A 20,178-nucleotide genomic window follows, 5' to 3' on the forward strand; every position below is an offset into this window, starting at 1 on the left:
GATGTTATAATTGGCTAAAATGTTTCAGTTCCATTCACTTTATTTCCAAGGCATATGAAGTAGATGGGAGGGCTTGTTTTCCACTGACAGAAGAGAAACAATTCTTGCATCTTAGTTAAACCCTTCACAATCTTAAAGGAAGATGCAGCTAAATATTTAGAGTTCTGCAGTCCCTCATACTGGGAGAATTATTGTAAGTCAGCATTCACAATGATACTTTCTTCTTGTTCAATAGGACAAATGGGTTTCTTCTACAGGAGCTGCCTCCAGCTGTTTACACAAAGATGCTCGTATTTCACAGAATTATAACCAGACCTGTTTGTTTTACAACAATCATCCTCGCCTAACTTACGGATTTCTTGCTCCTCCAGGTAAGTACTTTGCCTTCATTGTATAGCATATCTGATTTACATGATCTGTAATGTAGCAGGTGTAGTTTTTTAGGTGTTCTCGATAACCAATCAGAATGTGAAGCAGTAGCTGCTGAGTTGTTGCAGTTCACTTCAGCATATGAGAAAGGAAAACATTTTAGGTGCTTCAGGTATTTCAGCATCCAGTGGGTTGTCCAAGGTCACTTAGTACTTCCCAGAAGTTTTGAAACTTATCAGGTTTCTGAAGTGGCATCTCACAGAAGAAACTGGGAGGAACATGTAGACATTAAGTCCAGCAAACTGGTAAATTACAAATTCACTTTGTGTACCTAGATAAATTGTTTGTGAACTGATGCTGACCTGATATGGAGGTATTTTACATTGACTCTACTGCACAGAATACCAAGTAGAAGGTTATTTAAATATCCATGTCAAATGTAGTTTGCACAGTTTCAACAGAATCCTGTCTTTAAGCCTACATTCTACAGTCATGGAAAGTTTGCCTGATACTCATGACTTTTATTTCTTTCCCCACAATTCAGAAGCCTGTTCTGATATTTTTAAATCTCATGAAATTTGCCAACTGTATATCTGACAAGTGTAATTGCTGCTGCTGCTACTAAGATTATTTATTTTAGATGGAATCCAGCATGTAAGTCAGCACTTACACCCACATAGGTTTTGGAAAATAGAGTTAGGTCAGCTCCATCTTGATGTTATAACAATGACCACTAAAAGCATGAAAATGCAAGTTGAAAGTAACAAGTCCAAGTAATTAATTGCCCTTTTTGGTTTCAGATTTTATGACAGATGCAAAGAAACCTCACTATGATGCCTTGCTTACCAGCAACATTGTGCCAATGTATCCTGCATTTAAAGGTATTTTATTTGTATGCATATTTTATGTCCACAGTTGAATAGAAGAAAGACTGCTGGTTTTTACTTGCTTCCAAATCATGCAAATGGCCCCTGGTTCCTGAGAGAGAGGGAACATGAGATGTTTGTCTGAGAGAGAATAAGTATGTACCTGGGGAAAACGAGCAACAACTGTGATACTTCTTCTGGAAAAAAAGAGATGTCCTGTTTTGTAATGGAATACTGTTCAATTCTTAATTGTAATTCAAAATATTTTATAGGTTAGATACTTTCCAGCTCATAGGTGTGAGTGTACAAGCTAGCCAGGCCAGCTTGATAGTGGGGCAAGACACAGGCAGGCATGGTCTTCTCTGGCCTTTCCTCCTCTAACCTCTCCATGGTTTGGTTTCCAAGGAAAGAAACCTAAGGTCCCAAGGGAGTAGCATCACTATACCTCAGTCAGGTTTGTGGTTAGGGTGACTGTGAGACCACAGTATTAGGACACACTGCAGTGAATGCTGCTGCCCAGCTGGATGCAACCTTTAACAACAGCAAATGCCTGTAGAATTTGTTATTTTCCTAGCTTGTCATGTCTGTCTATACTCCACTGAATACTCTGCAGAGTTGTGTTAGCAGCTTCTATTGTGAAGGTTGTTTCCTGATTCCATTACTGTGTTTCAGTCTTATGGAACTACTTCCATCAACACCTGCTACCTGAATATGCTGCAGCCAGGAATGGTGTCAATATAGTCAGTGGTCCTGTGTTTGATTATGACTCTGATGGGCTCTATGATACCCCAGAAAAGTTGAAAAGGTGAGAACCTTTCACACTGTAATCCTTTGTTTCTTTCCTCCATTACTGGTCTGTTAGTAATTACTATCCTCGATCAGAAAGACAAGCAAATGGCCCTAAGCAGAAAAGTAGGTTAAGAAAGAAGTAACAAGCACAAAGAGAAAAATGCACCTTCAAAATGTGCCATCCTAAACCTGAAGGTGGAGTATAAGAGAAGCTGTTGCATGTGGAATGATGCCCACCAGCCTGAAAACTTAGGACACTGCCATTGCCTCTAGGAGAGGACAAGGCAAGGGCTTATCCCGGGTGGCATGATTGATCATTCCTGAGCTGGCAGTGTTCCAATACAAGTTGTGGGTTACACTAGTTAGCAAAACTGGTTCAAGCTAGCAGACAGATGGTTTTTGGGACTCAGGTTGAACTCTTCATCCCCTCTGGAGTTTTACATATTTTTATGATAATGATAATAAATCAGTTTATTGTTATACCTCATCAAACTTGTTACTTAAATCAGCCTTCAAGCCAAACCTGATTTGCAAAAATAGTAATCAGGAATTTTCCTTCCAGACTTAAGCTTTCTTTGGATAAAATAGACGAATTGCTAAAACTGAATATCGCTGAATGCTGTCATTTGATCTTTGTGCAAGTATGATTTGGTGGATGTAAGTTTTTTGTATTTCAGATACCCTGGTAATTCAGAAGTTCCAGTTCCAACCCACTTCTTCATTGTGCTGACTAGCTGTAAAAATACTTCTGAAACTCCTCTGGAGTGTGAAGGGTCTCTAGATGCCTTGTCTTTCGTTGTACCTCACAGAGAAGACAACAGTGAAAGCTGTGCAGTAAGTAGTCTGTTTGGTTCCCATAAACATCTGAAGTCAGGCTGAAGCTTGTTTTTTTGGATATCAGTGATTAACTAGTTAAAGCCTGTAAAAGTGGTGCAGTCTACATGATCATCTTGAGAGAGAAGACAATATTTTTGCAAATGGAATTATGTCAGAGTCTGTGAATATGATCAAATGGGAAAATAGATCTGTTCAAAGAGCAAAACTTAGAGCTAGCAGAGTGGAATCAGAGTATGCAGAGACCATCAATGTGCTACATACACAGACTTCTATCCATTCAAAAGCTGAGGATGAAGAGCTTCTAAGAGGAGTCACCCACAACAAAAGGTCAGTGCTAAGGCCAAATGCATTCCCAGGAGGAAAAGACACAGATGTTCCTGAAGAGCACTGGTTGCTTTTAGTTCAGGTACCTTGGAATTGTTGTGGGAATGCACATAGCTACGCTCCATACACACCAGAAAAAAAGGGAGGAAAGTGTATAGACCTATCCTGCAGCAAGGAATTAGAGTCAGGCACAGCTCTCAGAAATATTTTTATCATACAGATGATTGGTAGATGCTGGACCTAACTTGCCATTCCCCATTATTACCAGTTGGTGCAGCTACAGGTTTTGTATACTTGAGGACGTAACAGCAAGTATTAAATTCAGACAAGCTTCTAACTGTGTATAATCCTGCACACTCCGTTACTGGTTTTTGTTTTTATAAAACACCAAATGTCTTTTTTAGTAGATTAAATACATCTCAGGGGAAAAAAAAAAAAGTTTTACAACCCGTTTTTTTTTCCTCCTCTGCCCCAATAGGATGGCAAGTCTGAGTCCATGTGGGTTGAAGAGAGAATGAAGTTTCATACGGCTCGGATCAGAGATATAGAATTACTTACTGGACTCAGCTTCTATCAAGACAGAAAACAGCCAATATCTGACATTTTACAGTTAAAAACATATTTACCAACTTTTGAGACAATCTGATTTTTCCTATGGAATGTTGTTATTGATTTCACAACTGATTTGTAAATAGACTTTTTTTAATTAACGAAAACTTTTTTTTTTAAAAAAATAAGCTGGAACTTTTATTGAGAACTCTTGACCAAAATGCCAGTAGAGAGGAGAGTGGGTGCCATATTTGTATCTCAGGGACTCCTGATGGACTATACTTGTGACACAGGATGGCAGCTCCTGTCATTCCCACTTGGATGTGGTAGAACCATGTCCATTACTATGCTAACAGCATTTGGTCATCATAGTCTGAGACACGAACACAAATGTTATCTTTGATATGCACTGGAGAGGGAGAATTTTATAAAGTATGGTTTATGATCAGTATTCCACTTTAAAAATGCAGATAATTAGCAAATACAGTTCTGGGAAAGAACTACATTTTTGGTGACCGTTGAAATCTAAACAACAGCACTCTTCTCATTCCAGTTTTCCTTGAAGTGTGAATTAAAAAAACAATGCAGTGCTATGGTGCAAGAAGCTATACTGAGGTTAGTAGGACTGGTAACTAAAACTTCCCCCACATGGAAGAGACGCCTGGCTACAGGAGATCCGTGGGCTGGGCAGCCTTGGTGTGTTGCTGCCCTCTGATGGCTCCAACACTGATGGAGAATTAGATGCACAGTTGTTCATGCATCCTCTGAATGGGTGGGTATAGGATGCATCAAGTCACCTGTAAATGAGAAGAAATTATTTTAGGAATATGTCTGAGCTCCCAGGAGTAATTATCTTCAAACTAAACTTAGATTTGATTAAAAGACTTTGCTTTATTGAAGTAAAGATGTGTTTCTCTGTTTGGTACATGTTTTTGTCAGCTGTGGTTTTGAAATCCCATTTTTGAATGCAGATGCTGTCAGAGATGCGAATTCTGAAGAAGCATGTAGTGACCTTTCTTGGAAGCTTTCAGGCTACACAAACAGCTGCTATAGGCACTCAGGAGTGGAGGAACTCCCTCCTTTTCCAGTACACATATTATCACCTTTGTAATTCTCCCACTCTCTAAAGCTGATGACCCAAAATTGGCTCTGTTATGTATAAAATTTGGCATAGTCAATTTCACATTTATGTTCTTCTCATTTAAAAAGGAGAAAATACATCACGCACAAGTATGTTAGAAGAATGAAGAGCCTGTAACTGAGCAGAGAGGCATTTGACCTTATAGCTTGGTTAGGGCATGTTGAAGGCTGGATCCAGAGCCTGCTGAAGTCAGAGGAAGCTTTTCCCATTAACTTCAGTTTGAGTGGGCTGAAATTCTGGGACCAATTTTTCTTTTAACCAAGTGTATTTTCTTGATCTTATGTTATGAGCATGATTTTTTTTTTTTTCTCAAGTAGTTTCACTGTGTGAAATCTAAATGTGTTGTAGCAACCTCACATAACGATAGGACTGTGACAGCATTATTCAGTGTAACTGCTTTGTAAAGTTGCCTGTGACAAATAAACCCATCAGAAGTACTATGTTGTTTGTGACCCTTTCTGTAGCAACTGTACCAACTGGTGCAGTTAGAGAGCACAATATTTTTGGGGGGGAGGGATAGGGATTGCTTCAGTCTTTGCTCTATGAACTGAAGATAATTTCTCCAACTGTAACATTAGTTACATTTATTGCTAGGAGAGGAAGGTAGGGAGAAAGATGGTCCAGGTGTTAATTTTTTATTTTTGTTATTTTTTACAACTAGTACTCTCTCCTGAATGCAAATAGATATGTTGACATCTTAAGGTGATGCCAGTTTCCATTAAGAGGCAGGGTCAGCCTAGCTCTGGGATAAAAATGGAACCAGAGAATCTTCAAGACTTCTGGTTTGATCTTTGGTTTTGGAATGGAAAGCAGTTGTGAAAGTTATTATGGTCATCAAGAGAGGGCAGGAGCTAAATGGGGTTTGGGATGTGGTTTTGCCAGAAATTGACAAGTCAAATTGACAATGAAGAGAGTTACTCTCATTTAATGTTAGCGTAAATATTTCTGCTGATTTAATTTCTTCTTTGATTTTTAAAGACATTTGTAATGGTGGTGTCAGAACATATGAATAAATGCTGATGCTAGTCCTGGTATGCAGTGGCTGCCAATACCGCAGGATGATAGATACTAGGTTGTCTTTTTGAAGCCTGATGGGCCCCAAGGAGCATCCTACAGCCACCATCAAACTCCATTCTGAAAAAACTCAACAGTTTTGTCCATGTGGAGGTAAAATGTTTTCTGTTTAAGCTGGTGTATGGTATCAGAGCTTGTCCTGGTCCATCCAGGACAGGGTTCATTTTTGCAGTAGCCAGGAGAGGCATGGCCAGGACCATGAGGTTATTCCATAGCACCTCACCCCACACAGAGGTAGAGGGAGGGAGGTTGGGTTCCTTCCTGCTGGCTGGTGGTGGGGAGCACTCATGTGTGAATCACTTGCCTGTCTTGTGCAGTCTGTTACTAATATTGTTGCTATTACTGTTTGTTTTCTTATCTCATTGCTGTTTCCAGTAAATTGTTCTTATCTCAACCTGCAATTTTTACCTTTTGTGCCTCTAATTCTCCTCTCCATCCTACCACAGGGATGAAGGAATGGGGGAGTGAACCAGTGGCATGCGGTTTGGAGTGTTTCAGTAGGAACACTAAATTGGGGATACCATTCCTAAACCATAACAGAGTTCCACTAAGCATTTTCAGTAGGTGAATCTGAAAGGTGACAGGTGACATGGGTGTCAGCACTACTGAATATAACTGCTTCTTTGCTGTGTAGTGTGGCCTTCTTTCAAGTGAAAAAGGCAGAGGAAGAGCAGACTGCAGGTCATTGGTCTGGGTGTGTCTGGCAGTGTCACGTGTCACAAGACAAGTGGAGTTGTGCCTTCAGAGGTATTCGGGTGGTATAGACTTACTTCACTGGTTGCTACTGTCAGTAACTGAGGTAATTTGCTTGATTGATATGTTAGGGGTTTCTTGCTCTTATTTATCTCAGGATCTACCATGTTTAAAGAAAATGAAGAAATATCTGTCTGTATTTCGGACAGGCCTGTTCTGGCAAATCTCTTCTCAACACATCCAGAATACACCAAACCACTGTGTCCAGCCCAGTGCACAACAGCCGTCTGCTAAAAGCACCTGCCAGTGGGTGGCCTGGGCTCCTGCCTTTCCTTGGTCTGAGGAGATTCAAAGTACAAAATTATCCCTTTAAATACAAGGTTATAAAACATACTCAGCAAGCTGGGAGGAGCTACCCTCCTGCTGCATGGGCGGGCATCCACTTTTCCAGGAAAATGAGACAAGAAGACAAAAAGGAATATAAAAGGAAGCCTCAATCTGTGACTCTGTGATTAGGATACTCATCTAGGAGCAAAGATCTCATTTCTGACCTCCCTTTTTTCAAAATCTACTACAAAGCTCAGGCTTGTTGCTGAGGAGGTACCTGTGCCAGAATGAGTTGCCCAACCTACCACTCCAGAGTAGATGCTCAGGAATAAGAGCACTGTGAGGAACTTCTAGTGCTGCAGGGTCACAGGGCAGCTGCTGTAACTCTCTGTACCCACAGCAGCACCACTAATGAGTTCGGGAAACCAGTCCAGGGCTCATGGTGAGCTCTATATTCAGCGCTTTTACTGCTGGGCTGTGGTAAACTGTTTTTGCCCTTCTGAGGAGTTCAGGGCAGAGTCAGTATGAGTCCAACAACTTATTAAAACACAAGTTTCCAAATATTTGTGTTCGTTTGCTAGCAGCAGCAGCAACATCTCCTGCTTACCCTTGCATACCTTGTGGCAGTGTCTGGGAGGTGTTAGAGCACTACGCTGAGGTGGCTTGTGTACCATGAGCAGTACATCTACCACAGCTCAGGAACCTCTATATTACAGGAAACTAGTCCAGGTTTGGCATCCTGTGACTCAGACTCCCTGGAAAGGAGTTGAGTCCCTTGCTGAACCACTGTGAGTCACCACACCAGCCTCGAGCCTCGGGAAAGTCTGCTATGGAGACCACGGACAAACTTGGAATAATTATGGAAGCCTGGAAACAGATTTTAGAGGATACCATTGCAAATTATTGTATTCCTCCTCAGCCACAACATGTGTCAGATTTGTGTTGCCATTTACTGCATGTTTAGTTCTTTCTATTTTTAATTTACTGAAATAAAACAAAATACAGCGAAATGGAAGAATCTTGAGTCACCCCAAATCTCCGGACTGATTTCCTGATCAGAAGACAGCAGAACTGCCTTTTGGTCATGTCCATAAGGTACACAGACATGGCTGACAGTCACAGAATCAGAATCATTCTGGTTGGAAAAGACCTCTAAGATATCGACCCCAGCTATTAAACCAGCACTGCCAAGTCCACCATGAAACCACATCACTAAGTGCCGCATCCACACATCTTCTAAGTGCCTCCAAGAATTGTAACCACTTCTCTGGGCAGCCTGTTCTGGTGCTTCACAAACCTTTTGGTGAGGAAATTTTTCTAATACCCAAACTAAAAATCCCCTGGTGAAACTTCGCACTATTTGCTCTCATCTTTCACTTGTTAGTGGGGGGGGAAAGGCTGACCCCCACCTGGCTACAATCTTCTTTCAGGTAGTTGTAGAGAGTGATAAGATCACCCCTGAGCCTCGTTTTCTCCAGGTTAAACAACCCGAGCTCCCTTAGCCACTCCTCACAGGACTTGTGCTCCAGACAGTTTACCAGCTTCCTCACCCTTCTGTAAACTCACTCCTGCATCTTAATGTCCTTCATGTAGTGAGGGGCCCAGAATTGAACACAGGATTCAAGTTGTGGCCTCGTCAGTTCTGAGCACAGTGGCAATGATCCCGGGCCTGGTCCTGCTGGCCACGCCATTGCTGATACAGGCCAGGATGCCATTGGCCTTCTTGGCTACCTGAGCACAGCTGTCTCATGTTCAGCTGCTGTTGACCAGCACCCCTTGGTCCTTTTCCGCCAGGCATCTTCCCAGACACCCTACCCTAAACCTGGAGGGTTACATGGGGTTGTTGTGACCCAGGTGCCAGACTCAGCACTTCACTTTATTTAGCCTCATGCAATTGGCCTTGGCCCATCAATCCAGACTGTTCATATCCCTCTGCAGAACCTTCCTGCCCTACAGCACATTGACATTCCCACCTAACTCGGTGTCACCTGTGAACTGACTGAGGGTGTACTTGATCCCTTCAGGCAAGTTTTCAGTGAAGATGTTAAACAGGACTGATCCCAGTACTGAGTCTTGGGGAACACTATTCATGACCAGCCACCAGCTGGATGTAAGTCCATTCACCACCCTTCTCTGGACTCAGCCATCCACACACTTTTTTTTACCCAGAAAACTGTGCAACCACCCAAGCCATAAGCAGCCGATTTCTCCAGGAGAATGCCATGGGAAATGATGTCAGAGGCTTTACTAAAGTTCAGGTAGACAATGTCCACAACCTTTCATAAAAGGAGGTTGGTGAATCAGGATCTGCCTTTCATAAGCCCATGCTGGCTGGGGTGATCCCTTGGCTGTCCTGTACATGCCATATGATTGCACTCAAGATGATCAGCCGCATGACCTTCCCTGGCACCAAGGTCAGGCTGACAGGCATGTAGTTCCCCAGATCTCCTTCCAGCCTTTCTTATAGATGTGTGTTAACTTCTCATCTAGTTGTTATGAGTCTGCATTTGTGACACTCTGACAAAGCCACACTTTTAGCACCAGCCTTGGTCTGAAACTTGACAGAGAATTTCTTTAGGTCTTTTCAAACGTCTCTTCTGGAGGCCTTACCTTTGCCATCCTGCATCTGTTCCAGAGCTTTGAATTTCTCTGTGGCAGAAAGTATGCTGCTTGAGGGCGATAATTAATTTTTAAATCTTGTGTCTTGGCTTCTAAGTCTTCTGCTGGCTGCAGAAGATGGCACCGTCCACTACAAAAATTAATTATGCTCTTTGTTACAGCCCTGTAACTAGGTCTAAAGCTGTATTTAGTCCCTTTACATGGAGAAGGAAATGATGTGCACTTGATTCTGGTGTTCAAAATAAATTGTCTGTAGACGCATAGATACATTATACTTTGAACGGATAGTGAACGCAGCTGCATTTGCTGGTGCTATCTGGCCCTCTTCTGGCCTGATCTGGAATAACGGGGAAATTACCTGTTTTGCTCAGTGTACATTTTCTAAGGAAACATGGCCCCAGGATGGCAGAAATCCAGGCAAACCACCTGAAAATAATGGGCTCTCCCAGGCTTCTTATGAGGTACTTTCCATTTCTGTAATTACCTAACACACCTAGCAGAATTTTTAGAGATGAGAGCATGGGGAAGCCTGAATTACTGAGGTGCAAAGAATCAAAATTCTGCAGAAGAAGGTTATGCTATTATTTCCTATCACCAAGGAAGTTTTTGTTTTCATACAAATTACTATATAGGCTGTTCATGAAACATGCCAGTGGAACTTTCTTGTACAAGGGAGCTAAAATCACTTAAAATGCACGTTGCCAACTCCCAATGCTGGCTTCAACAGAGTAGAAATGCAGTGTGATTCTGTATCAATCATTTAATTAGTTAATCCCAATTATTCTTATGATGTCTTGCAGAAATGGGTGTCATCTTAGAGATTACAGGGTATGAACCAGGTTGTGCATAGCTTTGTCTCAAAAAAAAACCAAACCCAAGAAGAGTAAAGCATGACCCCTGACTCCCTGCCCCCATATGCTGCAAGCTCAGAACATGTTGACATATGTTCAGATTCAGCACCAGATTTCATGTAGCTCCTTGACATGTAGCTTCCTTAAATACAGAAAGGGCAGAGATTCCCACAACATCCACAATTAATCCTTCACAATGATAATTTGCCAAAGAATCATCCACACCAAAATGAAGCTTCTGAAAGAGAAATATTTTTGTTATGAAAAACATGATGGTGAACCTGAAGTATTACAAGAAAAAGGCCTACATGAAAGAAAAAGCCGTGTGGAATTTAGGATCAGAGTCCACAAAACTTACAGAGCTGTAGTTATTTCTGCAAGAGTGCAAATGCTGCATTACTAAAAGGGCATCAAAAAAGGGCGGTGCTTTGGGTGTTGGATGGAATAGGTCTATCAGTTGAGATCAAGCACACAGCTTCCTAAAAGAGAAAAAGCAACAACCAAAAGACTGTTTTGGCCCAAAGGACTTGGCTAAACATGTGACAAAGAAATAATTTCCACTGCTAATAAGAGAAATTTTGAGGACTTGGTCAATGGCAAACACTTTCCTAAGGCCTCATCTTTAAAAACAAAACTTGTATTGATTTTAGCCCTCTCCTTGGAAGTTTTTTTTTTTTTAGAAGCATAATATATAGCATATTCTGATGGTATAAGAGGTGACACTTCATGTAGATAATGATTTTGTTGGAGTGTGTGTATGATAAGAATTTCAAAGCCACCCTGAAAACAGCTACTCACAATGCAAAATGGCTGACTCACAATGCAAAATACATATATGGGGAATATAGTGCTCAAAAGAGAAGTTAACCTGAATATCTTCTTAGACCTGTTTGGCTGAGCCACTACCTTTTATATAAAATAAGAGGCAGAAGGATTTCTGTGTAAAGCAAACTGTGTAAGCAAATGTTTGCTCAACGTGGATTCTCAAACCAGGAATGTGAGACCAGTATTTACGCAAAGGTTATGGGATGTGTCTCTTGGTAGGGATTTAGAAGCTGAAGAAATGGATCAGTTAGGACCAGGCTGATGGTGAGCACAGAGCTGAGCTATCCACAAGACTACCTCCTTTCCAAGAAGGGGGTGGCACTAGAAGATGGAAGATATTCTTTCTGACATCTGCCTGAGTGGTACTGATATCTCAAGGCCTCTGGGTCCTGTGCCAGGCCTGAGATTCACTGAACATTTCCAGCCAGGTTAGTTAAACAAAGCATTGACAAAGGTCTGAAGAAGACCCCATGTTAAAACTTGTTCACCTGGGGAAGGTGATCTGACGAAATGTGTCTCTAAAAAGCCTTGGGTCTTTGCTCTTGCAGATGAGATGCAGAGTGCTGTTAAGGAGCAGAGTAAGGAAAGCAAATCTCGGGTGAATCTCTGATTCTGAGTGACTAAGAATGGCCAGTCCATCATCGCTACTATTGAATAAAGTTGTTATTCAAATGAGTAGTAGAAAACTTATGAAGGAAGTACAAACACACAGCATTTCTTACCACTTTTTTGAGTCTCAGTAGTGTAGCAGTCCACGTACTAGACCCTGCTCCACAATTTCATAGGGCAGTCGACAGCTGCAGCAGACACAATCCAGAGAACCAGGCACAGCAGCCCTCTGGTCCATTTGTATGTCCAAATCCATTTCACATTAATGGGTCTCAAGTAGAGAGCTTGATCAGAGTTTTTTTACAGTAGGTTTGGGTTAGAGCTAGAGAGCATCAGAGCCAAAGACCTATTTAGGAACCAAACCTACACAGAATGGATGTAACTCATTGTCTATGCATGTTGAAGAAGTCAGGAGGGAATTTGTTCCTTTCAACAGTTTAACTCGAAAGCTTATTGCAACATAATTAATCAACTGTAAAAAAAGGAGGTGTAATTACATAAGATAATTTTATGGATTTCTGACAGATCCCCAAAGCCTACATGTGAATCTGTATCTGCCGAAGGAGGAGAAGCGAGTTCTGCTCGTTGTAAAACTTGAACCTTGGAGTGTTGATTAGTTTTTAAGAAACATGCAAGATAAAAAGTAAGACGATTAAAATATACTCTCCTTTAATATTGTCTTTAATAAATAAACCCCTCTTTCAGAGTATTTTTCCAGGTACCTTCTGGTGAAAACTATTGTGATGTATTGTGACTATTATGGTGAATTGTTCCTCCAGGGTGGGTGCCAAGCACTTTGGGGGTTTAATTTTCTGTATCTTTAATATCGATAGCAATGATGCAATGATATCGAAGTAAAGCATGGTGATCAGGGAGAACTGTGTAGCTGTTACTTTAATACACTTCGAGAAAATAAGAAAGATTTCCTATATTCCAAATAGGTCTATGCTTAGTTCACATCATGCCTCGTAACAAAACAGCATGAATTGTTTCACGTGAGTAAGCAAACACCTTCCGCCAAAAAGAGCACAATGAGCTTGTTTGGCTTCATAGGGACGGAGGCAAAAGGCGGCCGCAGAGCAGCCACACGGTGTCAGTGTGATGCAGGGAAAGAGCCCGGCCTCATTCCTGTAGTCCGTCGTGAAGTCTGGCAGGGACCTTTGCCAACTGGAGCCCAACAGGGTCTTTGTAGTAATTTGGTGTTTCAGGAGTTGGTAGTCTGATACGGGTTCAAGTGGGGTATTAAGTGCTAGCTAGGATAAATACGAGAATTTACTAGTGTACTTCCTACACTATCTATAACCAGCATAATCTACGAGAAATTATATGCTCCAAAATTGCCTCATCAATGAAGCCACTTTTATTTGAACGAACTCATAAAATAAAATTACAGACCAACTTTTGCCTCCTCCTTGTTTTGGAAAAGCAGACAGACAAAATACAGGTGGCCAGTGCTGCTTTATTTTCTGTCTAAAGGACAGGATGTTTTTGTGCAATCCTACTAGCCCACAACTTGTCCTGGTGTGGATGTACAGAGCAAAAAATTATTCAAAGGTTGGTTTAATGAAGTCTAATAAATAATCTTAGAGAGATTTTAGGCTTAACTGTAAACTATTTGGAAGAAGAACCTGTTGCCTCTCGCAACCAGCAGTCACCATAGAGCACAAAGAGATTTTATCATCCAGTTGCTTGTTTGTCTCTGATTTGTGTTGAGAGGGCCATTGTATATGTCTGTCTGTGGTTGTTAGCAAATACACGTTGTTTCTAAATTGTTTTATGATAAGGTCTATGGAGAATGCCATGCAGAAGCCAAATAAAACATTACATAAATAGTCTCTAATTTGCTTTTCAATTGTATGAAATTAAAGCACTCTTAAGGACAGAAGTCTTGCTTTATTTCTGCATGTAGAAAGTCCACTATTTCTTCATACAAAAACCAAGTTTTTACCCAGATAGTCCTTGCACTCTTAAGGCTGGCTGTACTTCCAAGATTTGCCATACTCATTATATTCTTGCAGCAGTCAAAAAAGCCAGAACTAAAAATCCCCATTGCATACAGTTATCCAAAGGGTAACATGAGCATACTCACATTTGTAGAATAGAATATTGTCTAAGGTGACACATTTAGATTATAACTACATCTTCATGAGAATAGCTACATAGTAAAGCTACAGTGGGGATGTCTGCGTGCGCAAGTGCTTGCGTGTATGTGTGAGCTCAGACCTCACAGAACATCCTTACTCAAGATGTATTCCGTGCTGACTAGTTCTAAGTCAGGCATCCTCTCGTGAAGTGGGATAACATTACCAATTCTTCTCTAGCAGCATTTCCTGGTGTCAGTAATCAAATGACTGTAAAATAAAATGGCACTTCTAGAGTGCTCTTTAGAAATCCTGTGGATCATAAGGATAAGCGGCAATGCTGTACCTTTAACACAGAAAGAAAAGCCAAAGGTTGCTTTTACTTGATATACCGATTCCAGGTGACTTCTCACAGGTATTAGCCATACTGGGATCCATTCAAAATCACTGGCTGGGGCATATTCTTATCTGTGCAGTTCTTTCCAAAGTGACTACTTATTGGCTATGGAGCTGTGGCTGGAAGGATCAAGGGAAGGAAAGAAATATTTCATTTCTATGCCATCATATGAAAATCGTTTGAGTCACGGGTGAAGAAAAAACCTGAGCAGATTCCCCCAGATGGGCAGCTACAGATAAAAGGTTGATGGGGAAACCCACTGAGAGACATTCCTGGCAGTTCCCAAGATAAGATGAGCTGGCTTTCTTCACTAACACATTAGATTTCAGAAGCTTGAGCAACTTACTGACCTTGGACTTTTTAACCTCACAACAAGCCTAGAATTAAAACAGTATATATAAATGGAAAAGGTCAAATATGACTTCTTACTTATTTCCATTGCTCTGCATGCTTGTTCTCTTGCATGTGTGGTGTTTGTGAGAATTAAGTCAAAACAAATGCTTTTTTCTACTGAGGTCAGTGAACTTTAACACTGACCTTCCTTAGGTTGGAAGAATTTGAAACGTTATGAGAACAGATATTGTCTCAGCAAGACAGTGTACTTTTATTCTCTGGCTTTACAGGATGTAATGGTCCTCAACTATTCTCATGCTTTTCATCAAATACACATTTCTCTCTCGCTCTTGATTCATGGATAAGAAGGTGCAAACTTTGCACAGTAATATCTTTCTGTTTTGCTCTTGTTGTCTGTGAAGCTGAACCCCAGAGGTACAGTTACCTCTTTAGCTCGTCTGTTTTCTCTCATTTTACATTCCTCTCCACTTGCCAGCCTCTCCACCTGAGAATGAAGCTGTGTGACAGCACAGTATTACAGATGTCAGCTGGGCCATACCTGTTCTTGGGTCAGTGAATGGCTCAGTGCATGTGATGTAACCAAAGCCTGAGAGTTAGGGCAGAGTAAGTTCCTTCAGAGCACAATATGCTAAATTAGAAAGCTCATGATGAGATGAACCTCATCAAAACACATTAAATGTCTTCTTCTTTGGTCAAGAGTAAAGTTTTGGGATTTTTTAATTGCACGATTTAAAAATATGTAATTAAGAAAGCATACTTAACACCATATCACAGTGTATTAAGATTATATCCAATACCTTCCCAGGTGTTACATTGTCTAAAGTTTGAATAATAGTTCAGATCAATTTTGAATCCTTGTCCTTCACTTTCATTTACCAGATCACTGTCTTATCACTTCTCTAGTAGGTTGTACTAGGTTTTAATTTTAGCTGTTTACAGAATACTATCTTGTGCAGTTTGTGCTCCTGAAAGAGCTTATTGCCCAGCAAATGCCACAGGACCAGCCTGTGTCCTCGCAGGAGCCCTCCAAGGCACACAGCTCCATGCAGTTACCCTAAAATTGTACAGACTTAGGGTTTTGTATCACAGGTGGTCTAAACCAGTCTGACTGCAGTTATGTCAGTTAGCTAGGCTGACCTGAGTCCTGAAAACTGGCTGAAAAGCTGGTTCTTAGCATTCAGCTCAGGAGCAGGAACACATATTTCCTAGCTGCTGAAAGCTGCTAAATACCTGCTTTTAATAGGTCTAATTTAAACCAACAAACATTTATTTGGATTGCGCATTTCTTTCAGTGGCTCAATTAATGGGGCTGACTAATGAATGGAGACACCACTGGATTGTGTTAGCACTGCAGTACTATGTTAGCAACCTTTTGGTCCTGCTCAGGAGGCTGTAAAATGCTTTGTTCCTCACAACATAAACACCATTATACTACTATCAAGGCTGAATTTACTTACCACTAAGCAAACGCAAATAGTCCCGCAATTGGCACTGCCCCAATAACAGACAGGAGCTGAGGAATGCTGCCACAATATGCAGCCAGATGTTTCAGGGTGGGACATTTCAGAATGGGCCCAAATTCACTACTCTGGGGATGTGGGCTTGGACTAGCACAGAGAAGAGCTGAAAAAGCCAGGGCTGGCACTAATAACTGCAAGCAGTTGTTCTCTGATGCAGCAGCAACTCTGAATCGTGCAGTGGAGATGGGACCTTAGTCATGCTTCTAAACTCTGTTCAAACACTAAATGTGTTGAAGGCTTTAGTACAGTTTGGGAACAGGTTCCTTGAAGAAATTCCTGGTATTTCCTGGTTCCAGGCAGGCTGAAAAACACTGTGAGAATGTAATGGCTTTTGGTATGTCCATTTATGGACATGAATCAAAGGAACTGCAGGGAGGAAAAAAAGTGGAAAATGAGAGGAAAAATAAGTTAACTGAACTACTTCCTCTCTCAGATTCTTCTTGGGTTTTGGGCAAAGCCTTACACTGGTATTTCATCCCAAGTTCTCCTTGCTAACTACTTCCATATGTAAGGCATAGTATAACATCAGTTAAAGCCACATTTAAGCACTGTTTTTAAAGAACTTAGGTTTTTGGTGGTAGGATACAAAGTCAGAATGGTTGAATTATTATATGTTCAGGTAAGAATATTACTGTTCCTTCTTACATTTAATGACCTTTTCAGTGTAATGAAATGAGGGCTTTCTTCAAGTGAGAGGTCTGAAAAAGCTATGCTACATGAAAAAAATACAACTGATCTAGTAAAGAGTATGCTATTTCCAGTGGTGTCCAAATGTCAGTTTTCTCAGCTGAGTCCCTGTCTTTGTGAGACAAACAACTGGATACTGTTCAAAGACTTATTTGTTCCTGTGTGGCTGCGGATCATTAAAAGTGGCTCATTTTTGAAGACTTTTTTAACTAGTGTCTTTTGGATGTGTCTTAGCTCTGAGGAATCTGACAAATTTCCATCTGGAGAGTAGAGCCTATTTCATATGAAAGGGCTATAATCCGTGTCTGTTGTTCACATCTGTATTGTGTTAGAAAGCTAAGCTGCAAATCCATGCAAAAGTGTTATGGTACAAAAATCTGAAATACGATGGCTTAGAACTGTTTCAAAGTATTTGATACTCTGGTCTCCAGCCACCTTGAATTCCTGTTTAATATTTAATTGAGTATCTTTTATTAAATCAGTATTGACTTTACAGTGATTCTTTACCAACTGTATTATTAATATGGCTGGAGATCCATTTTAAGGAGCTAGTAATCAGAATTAATAGACTTTCATATATGAATAAAATATTTTTAAAGTAGCAAACCTGAACAATAGGATTTTTTGAGGATGCAAACAACTAAAAGCAAACTTCCAAAGCAAGGTATTTTGAAAGGAATGTGAACCACTGTTCTCTCCCATGTAAGTGACTTTGGACTTTTGAACTCAAGTTTTTATTCTTCCATCTATGCATCTTAGGCACAAAGAATGAAATCAGGAAACTTCTTTACGGCTGAAAGGCCCACATTGTAGCCATCATTTAAGATGCCATAAATTCCACACAAGGGCTCCGTTTTCCTGGGATACCTTTGAAAGAAAGTCTTACAAAGAGTATGATGCCCACCTACACCTCTAGGAGAGCTTACAACAAAATATTTAAATTTCTTTACCTTCAGAGATAAAACCTTCAGAGGTCTGACACCTGTGAAATGGTGTAAAACGCATGCTTCTGTCAGAAGACTACACATATTCCTGGAAAAAGGAGTGCAATTCATTATCATGCATGCTTGGGATTTATGGTCCCTGATATGCTCAGGGGAGAGCAATAATTTGCTTAAAAGATTTTCATATGTAGCATGCTCCCTTATTTTAATTCCCAGTGGCAACAGCAAAACACCATTAAAATAGTCTGACAGGCCTCTTCTGTACCCTGCTGGCCTGTGAAACAGTGCAACAATGTGTCAGATGGCAGGCAACGCTGTTTCATCATCATATAATCAGGGAGAGGATAGGTAGTGGTCCTGGGCTGCTTTGGGGGAGCCCTTTCATGAGTGTCTTTCAGACAGCCCTTTCTCACCTAGAGCCCTGCTGCTGCTCTCTGACCCTCTAGTGTTTTTTTCCAGGCACGGCTCGAGGACAGTACCAGGGGAGGCCACAGCATTTTGTGGCTTAGGTGCTGGTGATGCAGCCCACATTGCAGAGAGCTGGGAGCAGAACTTGAGTGAATCTCATGGGCCCATGGTCATGAGGCTCATGGGAATGATGTTACTAGGAAACGTCATTCATTATAATATCTGATACCAATCTGTAAAAGACTGCAGGGCAGAGTTGTTCCTCAACAGGCTTAAGCAGTGCTGTAAACACCCCACCTCTTATAGGAATTAATCCCAACCTGTCAGGTGCATTGTGCTTCTTTCTGTTCTGCTGATCCTGAGAGCTTCTATAGTGATGGTTATGAAGTCCACTTACATCCTGTCCTTGCTGGAACTAGAAATGACAGTTTTCTTGTTATTTGGGGGTGGAGCCACAGTCACGGTCGGGCAACCAGTCCTTGCTCTTTTACGAGCGTTTGACGTGTTTCCAGGGTGAACTGAATGGCTGCATCACATTCATAACCTGAAAAAAAAAAATAGAGAAAAAACTGGAGAGTCTCAGGGAGCATAAGAGCCAGAGGCTACCCAAAGGTATTTAGTATGGGACATAGAAAACCACTCCCTCATGCCAGGAGAATTCCTTGTGTTTTCAGAGGAAGGGAAAATGCTTCTACGGCCTTGAGCAAAGCCTGGTGAAGCCATTGGCAAGGCTCCCATTGACTTCCCATTAGTTTAGGGCTCTGTTGTTCATCATTAGTCAAAGCTGGTGTTACACTGATTTGCTGCTAATGCTAGCTGAAATCAACAGGATTGGAAGGTGCTCAGGAAGGATGGACATTTTTGTAAGCTAACACTCTTTCAGCACCAGGAAATTCCAGATTGAACTTGTTTGCCTGAAAAGGATTCTTGTTGGAGAGCATGTTTTTTTCTGAAAACAAGAACTAATACTTCTAGTGCAAAGGTTAATTTTGAATTCAAAGAATCTCCTTGTCTTAACAAAGGGACAAAAAAACTCTGCTATTAATGTAGGACCCAGCACGGGACTGAAGCTTTTCTTTTAGCTTCAGAGGGATGAGGCAAGTGACTCATAACTGTCCTTACACTAGTTTTTGCTTATCTAAGAAGAATGTTTGGACCATCATCAAAATGTGTAGCTCTTACAATACTTCTCATCTGTGGGCCTGCTAGAGTATGAACCTATGGACACTTTACACAGAACTGCCACGTGAAATTATTTAGCCTTGTCAGCAAGTAGGAAGATAATCCTGGTAATTGCCACCACAGTTCAGTGCTCCACCATACCACAGTTAGGTGTTAATTCAAGTAAAGCTACATCTAAATTAGCCCTACTCTGCATGAAGATTAAATCAGAAGCTTATTAGAGGCCTCTTCCAACCTGTAGGATTCTGCGATTTTTATGATACAACCCATTAGCTCTTCCCTGAGAATTGTACCAAATTTTGGACTTCTGGATTTGACTCTAGAGTCAAGAACCACTTCAATGCTTTTAGTAACTGAAAATATTTTCCTTGCCTTAGTTGAAAGCAAATCTTGACCAGTGGAACACCTCAATGAAATTAAGCATGTTGTGTGGCGTATTACAGTAGCAGTTGAATACCATGGTGACCAGCCAGCTCCCTTCAAACCACATGTGATGCATGAGAGACCTGCTGCACTTTCTAATGCCATACTGGGCTTGGCAAAGCAAGCCTGGCCCTTCCCTTCATTCTAAACTTAGAAGAGTAACAAACAACAGTTGGTTCACTAGTAACAGAACAAGTAAATCATTAGCTTATTCCTAAGTGTATGTGCTTCTAGACAAAGAACTCACCACACATTACTTGATTTTCACCTAGTGCAAAGCCAAGCCCTTTTAGAAATACGTTAAGAAAT

General features: G+C 41.1%; 1 protein-coding gene across 4 annotated transcripts in view; it reads left to right on the forward strand.

Annotated features, from left to right (window-relative positions):
- Positions 1-5,312, forward strand: part of ENPP1 (ectonucleotide pyrophosphatase/phosphodiesterase 1) — a 52,751-nt gene extending 47,439 nt beyond the window's left edge. For all 4 annotated transcript variants that reach the window (XM_032101726.1, XM_032101728.1, XM_032101727.1 and 1 more), the window contains 5 exons: positions 236-371; positions 1,170-1,250; positions 1,908-2,040; positions 2,702-2,858; positions 3,664-5,312. In XM_032101726.1, coding sequence (XP_031957617.1) covers positions 236-371; positions 1,170-1,250; positions 1,908-2,040; positions 2,702-2,858; positions 3,664-3,831 — 675 coding nt within the window. In that variant the 3' untranslated portion in view covers positions 3,832-5,312. The remainder of the gene's footprint in view (positions 1-235; positions 372-1,169; positions 1,251-1,907; positions 2,041-2,701; positions 2,859-3,663) is intronic.
- The last annotated feature ends 14,866 nt before the right edge of the window (positions 5,313-20,178 follow it).

The sequence above is a fragment of the Corvus moneduloides genome, chromosome 3, assembly GCF_009650955.1.
Source record: "Corvus moneduloides isolate bCorMon1 chromosome 3, bCorMon1.pri, whole genome shotgun sequence".
In the NCBI taxonomy this organism is placed as follows: domain Eukaryota; kingdom Metazoa; phylum Chordata; class Aves; order Passeriformes; family Corvidae; genus Corvus; species Corvus moneduloides.